Source organism: Carcharhinus amblyrhynchos, chromosome 3 (genome assembly GCF_965287045.1).
Source record: "Carcharhinus amblyrhynchos chromosome 3, sCarAmb.v2.hapA, whole genome shotgun sequence".
Lineage (NCBI taxonomy): Eukaryota > Metazoa > Chordata > Chondrichthyes > Carcharhiniformes > Carcharhinidae > Carcharhinus > Carcharhinus amblyrhynchos.
The window spans coordinates 24,676,053-24,694,095 of record NC_137326.1 but is presented as its reverse complement, the minus strand read 5'-3'; the positions used below and the strand labels follow the sequence as shown (position 1 = coordinate 24,694,095).

The following is an 18,043-nucleotide window of genomic DNA, read 5'->3' as shown; positions in this document are numbered from 1 at the left end:
AGTAAAGCACTGCACGTATTAATATATGAATTTTTTTGTTTTACTTCATTTGTTCTAATTAACTAAGAGGGTGCCAACATTAAAGAGATCTGAACTGCAATGAATAAAAATCTGGTTTATAAATAGGAGTAACTGGATACTAAATTAAAAACATGTATGACAGCCGCAATTGTTTGCTGAAATTCCTGCACCGTATATGAACTCTGGGATGCTTTTTGTCCATGTGTGCAGAGAAACTCCAACAGTTTGAACAGAAGCTTCGGGCTTTTGAAGTCGCTGCAGAACATGTGGGAGTCTGAGAATTTCCTGGAGAGCACACTCCGGGAGTTTGTTATCCTGGGGCTACAGAGAATTTGGGAGCATAATAAGTGTGTGGCAATCCGGAGGGTGGAATAAGGCAGACAGCGCTTGAATCCTCGAAGTGAGCACTAGCAAAGGTGAGCAGATTCATGGCACTGTGGGGCAGATGACTGGCAAAGGAGGCAAAATGTAGAAATATAGTGGTATTTGGAATGTGATATTCAGGGTCTAAATGGGTATTTATGTAGTTGCCAACATGATATATTGCTTCCTTAGATTTATTATAAGGGACATCACTAAATAGTGCAGAAAATTTTCCGGGAAGAATTGGAATAATGATGTGGAGATGCCGGCATTGGACTGGGGTAAACACAGTAAGAAGTCTGACAACACCAGGTTTAAGTCCAACCGATTTATTTGATAGCAAACTCGCAAGCTTTCGGGGTTTGCCCCTTTGTCAGGCGAATGGAGAGTTCTGGCGTCAGACAGAGCATATAATAGCACAGACAGTTTACAGATTACTGATTAGAATGTGAGTCTTGACCTGCTATTCAAGTCTTAAAGTGGCCGACAATGTGAGTGGAAGGAGAATTAAGCCCAGGTTAAAGAGATGTGTATTGTCTCCAGACAGTACAGTAAGTGAGGTTTAGCAAACCCAGGCAAGTCATGGGGGTTACAGGTAGTGGGACACTTGGGTTCATGTAAAGAATTGGAATAGCCAGGAATTGTGTGATCCATATTGAAACTAGTGACATAGCTAGAATTACAAGTACAGAAACAGGATTGTTGGCCCAACCAGTCAGTACAGATATTTTTGCTCCACTTGAGCCTTCTCCCATCCCTCTTGAAATAAAATGTCACAACCTGAAACTTTTGTTTCTGTATCCACAGAGATTGCCTGACCTGCTGAATGTTTCTAGCAGTTGGATAAGACTGTGAGAAAATGGTGCAGGAGAGAAGGTTTCAGATTCTTTTTTTTGAAGCAAAAGTTTATTTATTTATTAGTGACAAGTAGGTTTACATTAACATTGCAATGAAGTTACTGTGAAATTCCCATAGTCGCCACAGTGCGGCGCTTTTTCGGGTCAATGCATCTGACCAGCACGTCTTTCAGAATGTGGGAGGAAACTGGAGCATCTGGAGGAAACCCATGCAAACATGGGGAGAATATGCAAACTCCATACAGACAGTGATCCAAGCTGGGAATTGAACCTGGGTCCCTGGTGCTGCAAAGAAGCTGTGCTAAGCACTCTGCCATAGGATTCTAGGATTTGGACAAGATGGATGGTTTGCTGGGACAGCTGGGACCAGTGTCCTTGCAGAGAGGTTAACTGGTGTTGCAGAGGTAGGATTTTAAAAAAAAAGACAAGGGAGGGGCATCAGGATGAAGCATGAGCCAAGGGCTGCAAGGTTGAAGAGGACTAGGAATGATAAACAGCGCTAGAATGGTGAGTGGTTTGGAAATAGGATCAAATACAGAAATGTAATGCAGACTAAAGAGGTTTTCGAGTGCATATGTGGAAAGAGGGTGGTAAGTGCAATTTAAGAAAGAGCAAGAAAAAGTAGGCACATGGGATTATGATATCTTATCAATAACAGAGACGTGGCTCAAACAAGGGAAAGAGAGGGTATTTAATATTCCTGGCTCCAAAACATTCAGGAAGAATGGGGAAGGTCTTGTAGTTAAAAAACAAAGGGGGCAGTTTTGATCAAAGTTACTGGAACAGATGTTGTCCTTAGGATTCAAAAATAGGATCTATTTGATTAGAATTAACAAACAGAGAAGTTAGCATGTTTGATGCGTACTACAGGATGTCAATTACTAGGAAAGAGATCAGGGAGAAAATTTAAAGGCAAATTTCAGAAAGATAAGATGGCAGCAGAGCGTGGCAAGCTGTCCCCAGCATACCCTCTAACTCTATCTTCTACTCTTGTTCTGTGCTTTTAAAACTGTACTCTAACTCTTTTAAACTCTCTTGCAGTGCTACACCCTAGCTATGACTGTACCACCGCACTCCGCACCTTCTCCTTTTCTTCTCCCCAGTGTACTCTATGAACTGAATGCTTTGTCTGTAAAGTCTGTATACTTTTTACTGTATACTAATACATGTGACATCAAATCAACAACTACAAAATAGTGCTAATAGGGTACTTTAATTATCCTAGTATAGGGAATGCTTCTCCCATCCCGCCACACTAATTTTTTAGCGCAGCAGGCTGGGAGAACCGCTTGTCAGCCAATTTGCAGGATTCATGCAAGTGTTCCTGCCACACACGCATCTCCCAGTGCTGCATATCCAGCACCATCTGAGCCATGCTGGAAACCAGCGGGAATATAAGTTTGCATCTGTTTTTAATCTTATTTTAATGTGATTAGTGGGCCCACCAGCATCTCCCACTCTGTCAGGAGCATTTCACTGGGGTTCAGACTAGTTCCCCACAGGGCATGGGCACCCTGGCAGTGCCAGCCTGTGCCCCCTGGCTCTGTCCAAGGGACAAAGTGCCCATGCCCGGGGGCACCTTGGCACTGCCCACCAGGCATCAGAGTGTGAAGGAGGTGGGGCCTGCTGGGGGCAGGGCCTAGAGGTGATCATTAGAGGTGGGGGGACCCCACTGCCACTCTGCCATTGGGATTGGGGCAGGCTGAGGGGGGGCTGGGGGGAAGAGTGATCGATCTGGAGAGTCTGGCAGGGTCTGCCTCATTTGGGGGGGGTGGTGTTGCTGGAGAATGTGGGGGTGGAATTGTCAATCCTGGGGGGATGGGGCCGCTGGAGATTGGGCATTCAGGGACATGGGGGGGTGGTGTGGGGAAGAGTGGGCATGGTTCAGGCTGGCCAGCAATTGAGCTGCACAGCAAACTGCAGGCTGACAGTTCAGGCCACTGCGCATGTGCAGAGGCCCAGAACTGTCAACCTCTGGCGTGAATAGGCCGTGCCCCTGAGCTTTTAATGATATTCCCGATTGTGACTTCTGCATTGCACAGAGTGTGGGAGATTCTGGTCTGAAGTAGTACTAAAAAATGCCACCGTGATTTACACCAGTTTTCTCGCGAATTTGACACTTCAAACTTTTTTAGGAGAATCGCAACCACAGAGTGGGAAAATATGCTTTCATCTCATGATCTTATTGAATGGCGGGGCAGGCTCGAAGGGCTAGATGGCCTACTCCTGCTCCTGTTTCTTATGTCCTTATGTTCTAAATCTAGTTCCACTAATGAGTTGGAACAAGTTGAGCGTTTTTGACTGGAAGTCACATTAGGAAACAGTGATCATAACAGCTATGGAAAAGGAAATAGAACAATCGTGTAGAAATGCTCCATTGGAGGAAAGTTCATTTCAGTGTCTGGAATTTTATGGCCATTCATAGAACATAGAACATTACAGCGCAGTACAGGCCCTTCGGCCTTCGATGTTGCGCCGACCAGTGGAACCAATCTAATGATCCTCTAACCTAAACTATTCCAATGTTATCCATATGCCTATCCACTGACCATTTGAACGCCCTTAAAGCTGGCGTTCAAATGGCATTCATGATGGCGGGATCTTCGGGTCTGTGCACCCCCACTGCGGGTCCCCTAGCTGTAAGTGGGGGTGGGGGGAACGGGCTGGGGGGCGTGCGGCAGGGATGCATTCAACAAGAAACCCATTGACGACAACGGCGGGACCAGAGTATCTGCAGCCGGCCAATGGCATTGTAAAGTTTTCTGGTCTGAGTGATTGGAATTCAAGATTGGCTGGTCCCTGTACAAACCACTAATCTTTGAAAAGTTGTGTTTATGAAGTTCCAAAAACATTTGATTGAGTCCTACTATGGTGAGCAGTTATTTTTCACTAGAGAGGTGTGCCATGGTCTTTCTAAAGTATTGGGAGCACTGCCATTCTAGTTATGTTAATGACCTAAATTTTGGTATGTAGAATACAATTTCAAAGTCATAAATTTTGTAAACAGTGAAGAAGATAATAATAGACTTTAGTAGAACATAGATTGGTGGAATGGACATATATGAAGTGAATCACTTTGGTAGGATGAATGAATCAGTGTAAGCTAAATGGTACTATTATAAAGGATGGTGGCAGGACAGGAGACTACTAAAAAAGCATTCAAGGTTCTTGTTTTACAGAGACATGACATACAAAAGTGTGGATGTCATGCTAAATCTTTATAAAACATTAGTTAGACAACCAATGAAGTAATATTTCCAAATCTGGAGACTTCATTTAGGAAGGATATCAAGGACATCGAGAAAGTACAAAGAAGATTTGCTACAATGCTATCTGGGATGAGGGATTTCATTGTATGAAGAAACTAGAAAACTGGAATTAAAAACAAAAAATACTGGAAATACTCAGCAGGTCAGGCAGCCTTGTGGAGAGAGCAACAATATTAACATTTCAAGTTGATGACCTTTCATCAGAGAAACTAGTATCATTCTCCTCAGAGCAGGTAGAGGTTCTCATGGTCATGAAATGTTTTGATGAGTAAACTTTTTCTACTAGCAGAAAAGCAGATTTAAAGTAATTAGCAAATGAACTAGAGGTGACGTGAAATGTTTTGATCTGGTATGTTTTGCCTGAAAGAGTGTAAAAGTACATTCAATAACTGAAATGAGAATTGGATGAATACCATAGATCATGGTGTACATGTTTACCCAATGTATAAGACATCATCATTTTGGTGCGAAAGTGCATGTGTGGGCTTATATTTGGCACATAAGCCTACACACACAACATCCTCCACAGTTGAAATAATCTCAGTAATGACCATGACCGCTACATTTATTGTTGGAAAACCCATCTGGCTCACCGATGTCTCTTAGGGAAGGAAATCTGCCTTCCTTACCTGGTCTGGCCTACACATGACTCCAGACCAAAAGCAATGTGGTTCACTCTTAATTTCCCTCTGCAGTGGCAGAGCATTCAGTTCAAGGGCAATTAGGTATGGGCAACAAACACTGGCCTTGCCAGCAATGCCCAATTCTCATGAAAGAATAAAAAAAAGTGACTCAGGAGTAATTCGATGAACTCTTTGCACTGGATGCCAAAGACAATGAATTTGACGGTTTTTAAAACATTATGATTTGTGGTTCACATTTTATAGTTGACATAAAGTCAACCCTTTTTGGATGGATTTTTCAAAGTTTCAATAGCCGACTTGTATACTGTGACCTATGGTAATTGAATGTGAAAAATTTATATGGCTTTGAGGAAAGAGCAAGGGAGTTGGATTAATTTCATAGCTCTCTCAAAGGGCACCATAATTATAATCATCTGAATTGCCTCCTCCTGTGCTGTATCATTCTTATTAATGTATGATGCACTCAGATCCAGGATAAAGCTCCCTATATTTTTTCCCAAATTTCACGATCTTCCCTGTAACGTACCGGTGTAATTTTTCTTTTTACTGCCTTTGTTAACTATTCTTGGCTTCTTTTATGCTATAATTGTGAATTTAGTACTGAGCTGTTGGGACTTTTGTGCTGGAAGGCTATATCTATTAATATCAGATTAAAACAATCACTCCTTGCATATTGGACCCTTATGGTTGGTAGACAAATTTTTAATTTGATAAACGTGGTCTAAATTGAAATCCTGCGCTTTATGTTTCCCTCTGATGTGTTTTGATAAAATGTATCTGAAGCCATAAGCTACAAGAATTTTGCTTGGGCGGTTTATACTCACCATCTGAATGCTGCATTGAAGCCATTTCCTTTAATCAGTCGTCTAATTTATTATGTGCTGTAACTTTTACATTTTGGATTTGCTGAGGCAGTTTAGATTGATTTTCAATCCTCTTTTTTGCCAGTAGCAGGTATTATGGTCAGAAATAATGGTTATACAATGCTATGCAGCTGATGTACATCAATCATCTTAAATGATATTAAATTATGATTTGCAATCAATTGATGGGAAATAAAACATTTACAATTTTTATGTTATATACTGGCACATAAGTGGGAAGCTCTTGAAATTTGGGAAAAATAAAGAGAGGTTTATTCTTGATCTGAGTGTATCATATATTTGAAGCTTTAAATGAGAACTTAGACTTAATCAATAAATTGCCATTTGAATTGAAATTAACATCCATGACTTAATGAATTTATTTCTGAATTTAAGAGTTCAATCTGAAAATTTCACTATGGGCTTTGATCTCCAAAGACATGGCAAGAAGTCATTTGAAAACCAGTATCCTGTTGCCATAAATTACGCATGCACTCTTGTGATGATTGTACCGATATGTTTACACAGTTTGACAAATGTTTTGACAAGCCAAAAACCCTTCCCATTTAAGGCTGAATGCCTTTGAACTGAATAAATTTTGGAACAGTTCCATGGTCAGTTTGAATCTTTTCGTCCTTGAATTGAATTATAACTTACTGAAAACCTTTTATTAATGCCTTGAGTTTGTTTGGTAAGTTATGTTTAAAACTAACTTTTAATTTTTCAAAAAGCTTTCTATTTGCTGTCTGTATAATTTCACAAATAACACTATAAAGCCATTTTTTTGTTCTTTCAAAATTGTACAGAAAAGGTGACATATATGGAAACTACACCCAGACGTTTTATGTGATTACTGGGAAAGACGTTTATTGGTGTAATTGAAAGGGATAATACTATTTTTATGGATTTGTTTTGGTGCAGTTTAACAAGGGTCAGAAAATACAGGTGGAAGTTGTTTACAGGCCCGTAACAGTATTATACAATTGGATAAAGCAAGAAGTAATTGGAAATTTTATCAAAGACAATATAATAATTGTAGTGTACTTTAATCTTAGGATAAACTGGACAAATGACATTGGCAAAAGTAGTCTAGCAGATGGGTTTCACAACTATTCCCTGGAACAATACATTGTGAATCAAACTAGATACAAACATCTTTGACCTATTATTGCGCAGTGAGGCAGGTTTAGATAGTACGCAGTAAAAGATCCTCATGAGGGGAGTGATCATAACACAATTTAATTCCATTTGAAATTTGAAAGTGAGATACCCCAGTTGCAAACAAAAATCTGAAACTTAAACAAAACTAACTACATGGGTATGAGAGGAGAGCTGGCCAAAGTTGATTAGTAAATAAACTAATAGATATGGCAGTAAAAAAAAAATTCAAAATTGTCAACAAAAATACATCACATTGATCAAACCTCAGCAAGAAAGATCCATCTGTGGCTTAAACTAGAGTGATCCTTGTATTAAAAGGAAAGGCTTATAATATTGTAAAGAATAGTACTAATTCTGTAAATTGGTAATATTTTGGAAGCTGGCAAAAGAGTGACCAGGATGTGATGGGAAAAGATAAAATTTGAGAATTATCTAGCCAGCAGTATAAAATAAATGCAAAAAGCTTTTAAAATGATAGATAGTGGTCGTGATTTTAAGCCCATGTTCAGGCACTGTGAATGCTAGCAGGGGCACAAGATCCAGAAGTCGCAGATCTCACCGGTGAGATCGTGATCTCCGATCTTCCCCGCCCCTCGTTGGCGATGACATCAGATTCATGCACATAACGGATGTGAACCTGCTTTACATGAATTTAAATTGATTTTAGCATCATTGATCCCTCCATTTGCTGCATACTGACCAACGTGACATCAGTGCAGTTTACAACAGGTTCACCGAGATGTGAACCTGTTTACATTCTCCACAGCGTAAGTCAGGAGTATGGTGAACTATACCCTACTTGTTTCTTCTGTTGCTGAGTCAAAATCCTGGAACTCCCTCCATAACAGCATTGTTGCTGTACCTATATCACATATAGTGGCTCAGGAAGGTGGCTCACCTTTTCAAGGACAATTAGCAATAGGCCATAAAAGCTGGCCTGGCCAGTGATGTACATATCATGTGAAATAATATATTAAAAATATCTGAAACATTGTGCGCAGTTTTAGCCTCCATATCTAAGAAAAGATACACTTGCCTTGGAGAATGAACAGCTGAAGTTTCATTAGATTGGTTTCTATGATGAGAGACAAATTAAATTGGGCATATACATGCTGGAGTTTAGAAGAATGAAATGTGATTTTATTCAAATATCCAAAATTATGAAGTGGCTTAAGATTGACAATGAGAAGATGTTTCCCCTGGTTGGGAATCTAAAACATGGATACATGGATAAGAGGTCCATCATTAGGACTGAAATTGAGAAATTTCTTCACTGAGGGTTGTGAAACTTTGGAATCCTCTATCCCAGAGGATTGTGAAAGCTCCACCATTGAGTATATTCAAGATTGAAATTGATTCGATTTTTGACCTTTTGATTTTGATTTGATTTATTATTGTCACATGTATTCGTATGCAGGGAAATGTATTCTTTTTTGTGTGATTATATAGGCAAAACATACCGTTCATAGAGAAAGAAAGGGGAGGGTGCAGAATGTAGTGTTACATTCATGGCTGGGGTATAGAGAAAGATCAACTTAATGCAAGATAGGTCCAATCAAAAATCTGATGGCAGTAGGGAAGAAGCTGTTCTTGAGTCAGTTGGTGACCTCAGACTTTTGTATCTTTTTCCTAATGGAAGAAGCTGGAAGAGAGAATGTCCGGAGTGCATGGGGTCCTTAATTATGCTGGATGTTTTGCTGAGGCAGCGGGAAGTGTAGACAGAGTCAATGGATGAGAGGTTGTTTGTGTGATGGATTGGACTACATTCACAACCTTTTGTAATTTCTTATGGTCTTGGGCAGAGCAGGAGCCATATCAAACTGTGATATAACCAGAAAGAATGCTTTCTATGGTGTACCTGTAAAAGTTGCTGAGAGTCATACCTGACATGTCTAATATCCTTAGTCTTCTGAGAAAGTAGAGGCATTGGTGGGCTCTCAGAGAATCAAAACATTTGGCGAGCAGACGAGAAAGTGGATTTGAGTTAGAAGATCATCCATGGGCATATTAAGTGGCAGAGCAGGTTTATTATTATGTAACTATTGAAATATTGATATTACTGTTTTTGATATTAGTGAACGAGCACACAATGTGTTCTTATGACATTCCTCGTGCTATTATAATAGAGGTATAACATGAACGTATTAACTTTTCATACGTAAAAATTACTTGATGGTAATTAGCTGGCTATAGCCTTGTTTGTTTCATGTATAATTAATGGATTTTAAAAAATTGCTTTTATTATTGCATTTATATTGTAACTTCATAAATGATTAATTATTTGGGTTTTTGCATTTTTTTAAAAAATATAGCAATGTAATTAAAGTAGAAGTACAATATGTGGGAGGAGCAACTCTGTCATTACACCCAATATACGGGTGTAATGATCAATCTTGCGTAAAAGGCGACCCCTGTCTTTTGGCCAAGAGATCCAAAGTCTTAATACTTAGCACCCACTCACCGCGGATTGAATCATAGAACAGCACAATATCAAAGGCAGCTGTTCAGTTCCTCTTGTCTGGGTACATCAACATGTGATGTCAAAGCTATTCCTCGTTGGTGTGCGTTACAATCCTGCCAAACCTATCCTCTGTGTGACAATATGGCATCACAAAGGAATGGTAGATACACAACCCTCAGACTTAAAGCTGTTGAGATTGCAAAGCAGTCAAATAATTGTGCAACAGCTAGAGAATTCAAAATATTGGAGATGAACACTAGAGATTACAGGAAGCTTTCTGTGCACTTTAGGCCTAAAAATTAATAAAGTCATAGAGGTTTACAGCCTTCGGCCCAACTTGTCCATGCTGCCCTTTTTTTTAAAACCTCTAAGCTAATCGCAATTGCCCGCATTTGGTCCCTATACGTCTATACCCATCTTATCCACGTAACTGTCTAAACACTTTTAAAAAAAACGAAATTGTACTCATCTCTACTACTACCTCTGGCAGCTTGTTCCATACACTCACCACCCTTTGCATGAAAGAATTGCCCCTCTGGACACTTTTGTATCTCTCCCCTCTCATCTTAAACCTACGCCCTCTACTTTTAGACTCCCCTACCTTTGGGAAAAGATATTGACTATCTAGCTGATCTATGCCCCTCATTATTTCATAAACTTCTATAAGATCACCCCTCAACCTGGGAAAAAGTCCCGGTCTATCCAGCCTCTCCTTATAACTCAAATTGTCAAGTCTCGGTAGCATCCTAGTAATTCTTTTCTGCACTCTTTCTAGTTTAATAATGTCCTTTATATAATAGGGTGATCAGAACTGTACACGGTACTCCAAGTGTGGCCTTACCAAGGTCTTGTACAACTTCAACAAGATGTCCCATTTTCTGTATTCAATGTTCTGACCAACGAAACCAAGCGTGCTGAATGCCTTCTTCACCACGCTGTCCACCTGTGACTCCACTTTCAAGAAGCTATGAACATGTACCCCTAGATCTCTTTGTTCTGTAATTCCTCCCAATGCCCTACTATTAACTGAGTAAGTCCTACCCTGGTTCAGTCTACCAGAATGCATCACCTCACATTTGTCTAAAGTAAACTCCATCTGCCATTCATCAGCCCACTGGCCCAATTGATCAAGATCCCATTGCAATCGGAGATAACTTTCTTCACTATCCACTATGGCACTAATCTGCAAACTTACTAACTATGCCTCCTACATTCTCATCCGAATCATTAATATAAATGACAAATAACAGTGGACCCAGCACTCATCCCTGAGGCACGCCACTGGTCACAGGCCTCCAATTTGAAAAACAACTCTTTATAACTGCCCTCTGGCTTCTGTCAGGAAGCTGATTTTGTATCCATTTAGATACTTCATCCTGGATCCCATGAGACTTAACCTTATGCAACAACCTACCATGCGGTACCGTGTCAAAGGCCTTGCTAAAGTCCATGTAGACAATATCAACTGCACTGCCCTTATCTACTTTCTTGGTTACTTCTTAAAAAAACTTAATCAAATTTGAGAGACATGATTTTCCATTCCCAAAGCTACGCTGACTGCCCCTAATCTGTCCTCGCACAAACATAGGAAAGCCGAATGTGTGGCCACAGCTGGAAAACAAAGTTGCAAGATACATTAAATGAAATGATTCTTTCTCATGTACCTGAATCTTCGCAAGAAAATTAGACACTGTAAATTTCAAAGCCAGCCCTGGATGGTGTACCAGATAAACGAAGACAATCAATTTTATCCTACAATTGAGGATCAAGATTTCACAGCATCCCCCAGCAGAATTTAATGACAGGCTTATCACATTTCAGTGATTTATAATCAAAAACCAACAAAATAATTGATACAGATTGCTTGTGTTGGGAATGTGGATGAGATTGTCATGAGTTTTGATATCCCAGCCAGCTAAACTGTGAAGTTGGAGAGAAAACAATATTGGTGAATTCAAGTTTCACCATCTGCCATCGTTGGATTTGAATCCATGTCCCCAGATTTAGCCCTGGATCTCTGGATTATTAGTCTAGTCATAATGTCACTACGCCACTGCCTGTTATAGGACTCATCAGATTTTCATCTTGACTGATCCACTCTACCAATTTCCTGCCCAAACAATGAAGATAAAAGGATTCTCGCAGAAATTATTGTGCAGAAAAATACCATTTGGCCCATCGTGTATGTACCCGTGGTCGCTCTTCAACTGATGTTTTCTCCTTGGATCCTATTTCCCTATATGTTTTGTTAAGTACTTCAATTTTAATAGTTATCTGGTCTGCTATTAAATAATTCTGTCGTCTCTATAGCCAGATACAGAAAAAAATCCATGTTCAAATAACCATTTATGTGAAAAAATTATTTCAATTTTCTACTCGACCCTAAGTCAACCCCCACTTATCAAGAGCTAGGAACAATCTTTACCATTTATCCCCTCATCCTGCCATAACTTTAAAAACAATAGCCAGGTTACCACTGAATCTTATATACGCCTGAGCAAAAAAAAATTCTTAATTCTAATCACTCATTCTGGTGAATCCATGTCTTTTCTCAAAGAGGTGTTCGAAACTGCGGTTTTTCAACAATGGCCTAGCCAATGTCTTGAACCAGCTCTAGTTAGAGGAGAGACTATGGCTGGAATATTACCATCCTGCCCACCATTGGAATCGGAGAAGATGGGAGCAAACCATGGAAAGGTCCGTTGACCTTGGGCAAGATTTTATGGTTTTGGGCGAGTGAAGCTGTAAAATCCTGTCAAATATAATGTTTTGCCTGCATGGAACCATGACAATAATATCATTTGGATTATGACATATTTCAGATTGAAGTAATTCTTCCATGTGCTGCCTTTTCCTAAGAGATGAAACAATGCATCAACAAGGGCAGCATGGTGGCACTGTGTTTAGCACTGCTGCCTTACAGTGCCAGGGATTCGGGTTCAATTCCAGCCTTGGGTGACTGTCTGTGTGGAGCTTGCACGTTCTGCCCATGTCTGTGTGGGTTTCCTCCAGGTGCTCTGGTCTCCTCCCATAGTCCAAAGATGCGCAGGTTAGGTGGATTGATCATGTTGAGTTGTCCCTTAGTGAACTGGAAATTGAGCATTGAGAGGATTAGTGGGCTAACTGCATGGGGTTACAGGGATAGGGCAGGGGGTGGGCCTGGGATAGATGCTCTGTCGGAAAGTTTGTGTGGATTCAATAGGCCAAATGGCAGCCTCCTGCACTATAAGAATTCCATGATTCTATGAACAATAAAATAACATCATTTAATTCTGAATAGATTACACAATTGAAGACTAAGATCAAGGGTTGAACAAATCTATCAACATGAATTTCTATATATGAAACGACACGCACAATTCATTTTAGCTATTTCACTATACATGGAAAATTCTAATTGCTAGTGAAGCTGAAATATTCCAAGGTTTACCTTGGAAAAGACCAATGTTTAGAGTGGTGCCAGGGATTATTTTAGAATTATTATGGCCTCGTCATTTGTATATGCATATCAATAGATGTGTGTTTTCATAGAGTTGATTGTTCAAAATTTTGTTAAATTTAGTTGTAACCAATGTTTTCATTTTGTTTTAGCGTGAGCTAAATGTCAGAGAAGGAACTTGGGAAAGGATCCGTACAGAGAAGAATCCTTACGTACTGTGCAGTCTTATGTGGTCCTGGCTTGAGCAGCTGAAAGAACCTGTTATAAGTAGGGAAGATGTGGAAGCCTTAGCGCATAAATATATGGATCCCAATAAAGCTTTTTACTCCCTGGAAAAGGTAATCCTCATCATTTTTATTTTCATATCTATCTGTTACCATGGTAAAATAAGTTTTTCACCAGCATTTTTTGTTAAACCTTTATATTGTATTACTGAAACCGTTCTCACGAGAAAAGGTGGAACCAGAAATTCACTGTGATATTTGTATAGAAGTCCTCTATTTTATTTGATACATGATTGAAACGTACAGGGTGTGACTCATTCTGCCTGTGAATGTATCCATCTTTAAGAATTAATTGGTTTTAATTGTGTAATGCATTTTAAAATGTGATTATTTTGTGCTAAATGGAAGTAATTCGATAACTTAGTATTATCATGCATGATGGTGTAAAATTCTTGTTAGCATAATCTTCACTTTCATCTTGTTTTATCACTTTAAACAGGGCCAATATCAGACACTACTTTGCATTATTGATTGTATGGCACAATTGCGTGACCTACCGTTTGATGTAGAAGATGCTATCCTTACTCGAGCAATTAGAGCTTTTACTAAGGCAAGTACTGTTTCTTGAAAAAAATGGAGAAAAATATTTTGAATGAATAGAGCTAGAGAAGTTAGTTTTATTTCAATGTTCAATCCTGACTGTCTTTTCTAATTGCATAAAAATGAAACAAAAAGTTTTTTGCATTCCTCAATGTCCCAAAAGGTTTCACATTCAATTAATTACTTCTGAAGTCAACTCACTGTTATGTAACGAAACGTGGCAGCCAATGTTTGCATAATGAGATTCCATAAATAGTAATGAGATAATGACCAGTTTTCATTGGTGTTAGCTGAGGAATAAATAGTGGACCAAAGATATACAATTAGGGAAAAAAGTAGGATATGTGGATCACATTACAAAGTGACTATAATCTGGTTCTCTGCAAACTTTGTAAAGGACTCTGGTCGTTGTGTTTACTGCATCTTTTTTAACTTCTTCTGTGATATTTGTATGGATGATATCATCCATTCGAAGCAAGAACCCAGTATGAAGGCAATGGTTTTTTAATTGCATTGGGCCAAGTTCATCCAGCAGTAAATGATGTAGGTTAATGCCACAATGAAAAAGATCAGGTCCATCACAACTCACTTCTATTCTGGCAACTACAAAATTATTAAGACGATTTGCGATTGATGCCTTGAGAAGCAATTATTGTGCTGGAGAAAGACCTGTCTAAGCTTTTGATGCCTTCTAGCTGAGAACTGACCAAACATACGTGAGACCATATGAATTAAATTTCTTTCAACTTGATTGAATCAAGAAGTGGTCTTGAAAATATTTTAAAGAACATCAAGAAATCAGAAAATAATCCCATACTTGGATACTTCTATAATGGTCCATATTACCAAGTGGTCACTTTCTGGAAGAGAGCTTTTAAAATTCTTCCACAGGATATGCATGTTGCTGGCTTGGGCAATATTTATTGCCATTGCTAATTGCCCATGGGAAATGGTGGTGAGTTGGATTCTTGAACTGCTGCAGTCCATGTGGTGTAGGTGCATCCACAATGCTGTTAAGGAGGGAGTTCCAGAATTTGATACAGTGATAGTGAAGGATATAGTTCCAATTCAGAAAGGTGTGTGGCTTGGAGGGGAATTTGCAGGTGGCAATTTTCTCACACATTTACTGCCCTTGACCTTCCATGTGGTAGAGATCGTGGGTTTGGAAGGTGCTGTTGAAGTAGGCTTGGTGACTTGCCACAGTGCATCTTATAGATGCTACACACACACCACAGCTACTATGTGTTGATGGAGGAGGGTGTAAATGTTTGTGGATGGGGTGTCAGTCAAGTGGGCTGTTTGGAACTAGATGGCATCTAGCTTCTTGAGTGTTGTTGGCGCTGCACTCATCCAGGCAAATAGAGTGTATTCCATCCATCACGCTCCTGACTTGTGCGTTACAGATAATGAAAAGGTTTTGGGGAATCAGGGGATAAGTGAGTCACTATGGAATTCCCTCTGACCTATTCTTGTCGCCACAGTATTCATACGGCAATCCAATTCAGTTTCTGGTCAATGATAACATGTTAATAGTGGAAGATTCAGTGATGAGAAGACCATTGAATGTCAAGAGGAGATAGTTGGATTCTCTCTTTTTGGATATGGTCATTGCTTTGAACTTTGGTAGCATGGATGTTGTTTGCCACTTATCCGCCCAAGCCATGATGCCCTGGTCTTGCTGCATCTGGGCACGGTCTGCCACAATGTTTCAGGTATCTTAACGCCAAATAATGTGCAATCATCAGAGAACATCCCCACTTCTGACCTTATGATATAGTTAAGGTAATTGATGAAGCAGCTGAAGATGGTTGGTCCTAGGACACTACCCTGAGGAACTCCTGCAATGATGTCCTGGGATGAAAATGATCGACTGCAGTAACCACAAACGTCCTTCTTTACACTAGGTATGACTCAACTGGTGGAAAGTATTTCCTCTTCATTCCCATTGACTTCAGTTTTGCTAAGGTTCTTTGCCGCCCCACCCTGTTAAAGTAAGAAGTCTCACAACACCAGGTTAAAGTCCAACAGGTTTATTTGGTAGCACGAGCTTTTGGAGTGCTGCCCTTTCATCAGGTGAGTCACCGGCATCTCCACATCATGGCCACCCTGTTAAAAGCTGCCTTGATGACGAGGGTAGTCACTCTCTTCTCACCACTTGAATTCAACTCTTTTTTTGTCAATGTTTGGATCAAGGCTGTAATGAGTTCAGGTACTGAGTAGCCCTGGTAGAACCCAAACTGACCTTCAGTGAGCAGATTTCTGAATCACTTCCACTAGTTAGTCCTGTCGATGACACTGTCTGTCACTTTACTGATGATCAAGAGTAGACAAATGGGGTGATAATTTGTGCAAAAGTCATGCACGTAGAACTGTACTTCTATAACTTGTCGATGCCTTTCTGGAGGGATAGGGAGGAGATTGGAAGAGGAAAATCTCAAAATGAAAAGGAACAAAAATTGTTTCCCCGATTGCTTAGTTTCCCTTAGTTATGGTATCTTGACTCTAGGAAACATAAGCCTTTGCATTCATGTTTCTAAATTGTCATTTGATTAATATTAGGTACCTCTGTTTTGTTTTCCCAGGTCAGTTTTGATGCTGAAGAGGGTCCTAAGGTTTACAATACGCTCAAGACCATATTAAAGCCAATCTTAGAAGAAAAACAAGCAAAACTTGCAGATTGTGAAGTTTCTAATAACTGTGCACAAAATGTAGATTTGCAGATTCACTGAGCAAGAATGTCAAACATTCACTTTTACTGTTCCTGTTATCGTTCCCCAAAAAATAGGGAGCTGCAGTGAGTATTTGAAAACTACAGTGAGTATTTGAAAAGCTCTATATTATAGAATAAGGCACTATAATTAGGCAGAAAAAATTAAAATAAACTTCAGTATCACACATTTGATGTTCACAATGTATGTTTAATAAAAATTATAGTTTTGTTTTAAAAGAACAAGATGTACAAATGGAAAAAAAACTACCCTGCTCTCAAACTTGCCCATTAAATATATGAATTGGCCATCGGTATTTAATGAGGTGTATTTGTTTAAAATCTGCCATGATTTTAAGTGCCATATATTAACATGGCAAGATGTTTTATTATTTTGAACACATTTACTGTTTACAGTCATATGGTATATTTTGTATAAATGCTTTTTATTTGTGAAATATTTATTTTATTGCTTTTCATGTCAGGTGGTTGTTTAGTGCAAGAATCCAATGTTACATGGAGAAATGAAAGTCTATTTGAAAAACATAGGAAGAGAAAACTCTTGACAATTTAGACCGTTTTTATGACTTTTTAATAAGTGCATTACACAGCAACTGTATTTTATACTAATGATTATATTCTTAGTGTATTTAAAACTTCAACAAAATATGTGTAACTGAGATGTTAATAAATGGGTTTGAAATGTCTTGTGCTTGGAATACCATGTGGTACTGAATTATTTTTTATTGAGGTTGAATTCTTCTCAAAGCATATTAAGTATCAGTGAAATGCTATGATGGTTTGAATGTTGGCTTTTCACAAATAAGTATGATGGAAATTAGATGTATATTTTAATTCCTGACCTTACGTGCAGGTAAGCAAAGTTTTGTGTGAGGAATTGTATGAAAATATTACATTCCAATATACTTATGTCATAGAAATGTTAATTAAATAGAATATGAATGATGTAAAATATGGCATAATGTTTCTATTGAAAGTGTATCATGATTTTGTTGCTTCAGTTTATTATGTTGGCACACCATATTTTCAGCAGATTTTTAAAAAATATAATACCACCTGTTTTCACCACCTTTATAGCTAATATTTCTTCAGAGAAGATATTTAAGTTTGAAGCTAAAAGTGCAACTTTTGCATTAGCAAAAGTAGTTGTGAAACAAAAGATCTAATTTATTTAACTTGTACAGAAGTGTGATTTGTGGAATACACTTTTTTATTTCCAATTTGTTTGTACCCCTTCCCATTTGTTGCTGGAACTCTGCTTTTATCACCTTGAGGATTGATTCTCTGCTGATCACTCCATTCATAAACTCCAGTCTGTCTGCTTTGTGACCTGCAGATCATCTTACACATCCCTTGACCTTGCTGAGGAGGCTAGCTTCCTTTGCTTTGTGAATCAATTTTAGAGTCCTTGAC

At 39.0% G+C, this 18,043-nt stretch overlaps 1 protein-coding gene across 3 annotated transcripts in view; it reads left to right on the top strand.

Moving 5' to 3' along the window:
- Nucleotides 1-17,445, top strand: part of ptpdc1a (protein tyrosine phosphatase domain containing 1a) — a 117,604-nt gene extending 100,159 nt beyond the window's left edge. For all 3 annotated transcript variants that reach the window (XM_080186294.1, XM_080186292.1, XM_080186291.1), the window contains 3 exons: nucleotides 13,231-13,416; nucleotides 13,802-13,912; nucleotides 16,485-17,445. In XM_080186294.1, coding sequence (XP_080042420.1) covers nucleotides 13,231-13,416; nucleotides 13,802-13,912; nucleotides 16,485-16,631 — 444 coding nt within the window. In that variant the 3' untranslated portion in view covers nucleotides 16,632-17,445. The remainder of the gene's footprint in view (nucleotides 1-13,230; nucleotides 13,417-13,801; nucleotides 13,913-16,484) is intronic.
- The last annotated feature ends 598 nt before the right edge of the window (nucleotides 17,446-18,043 follow it).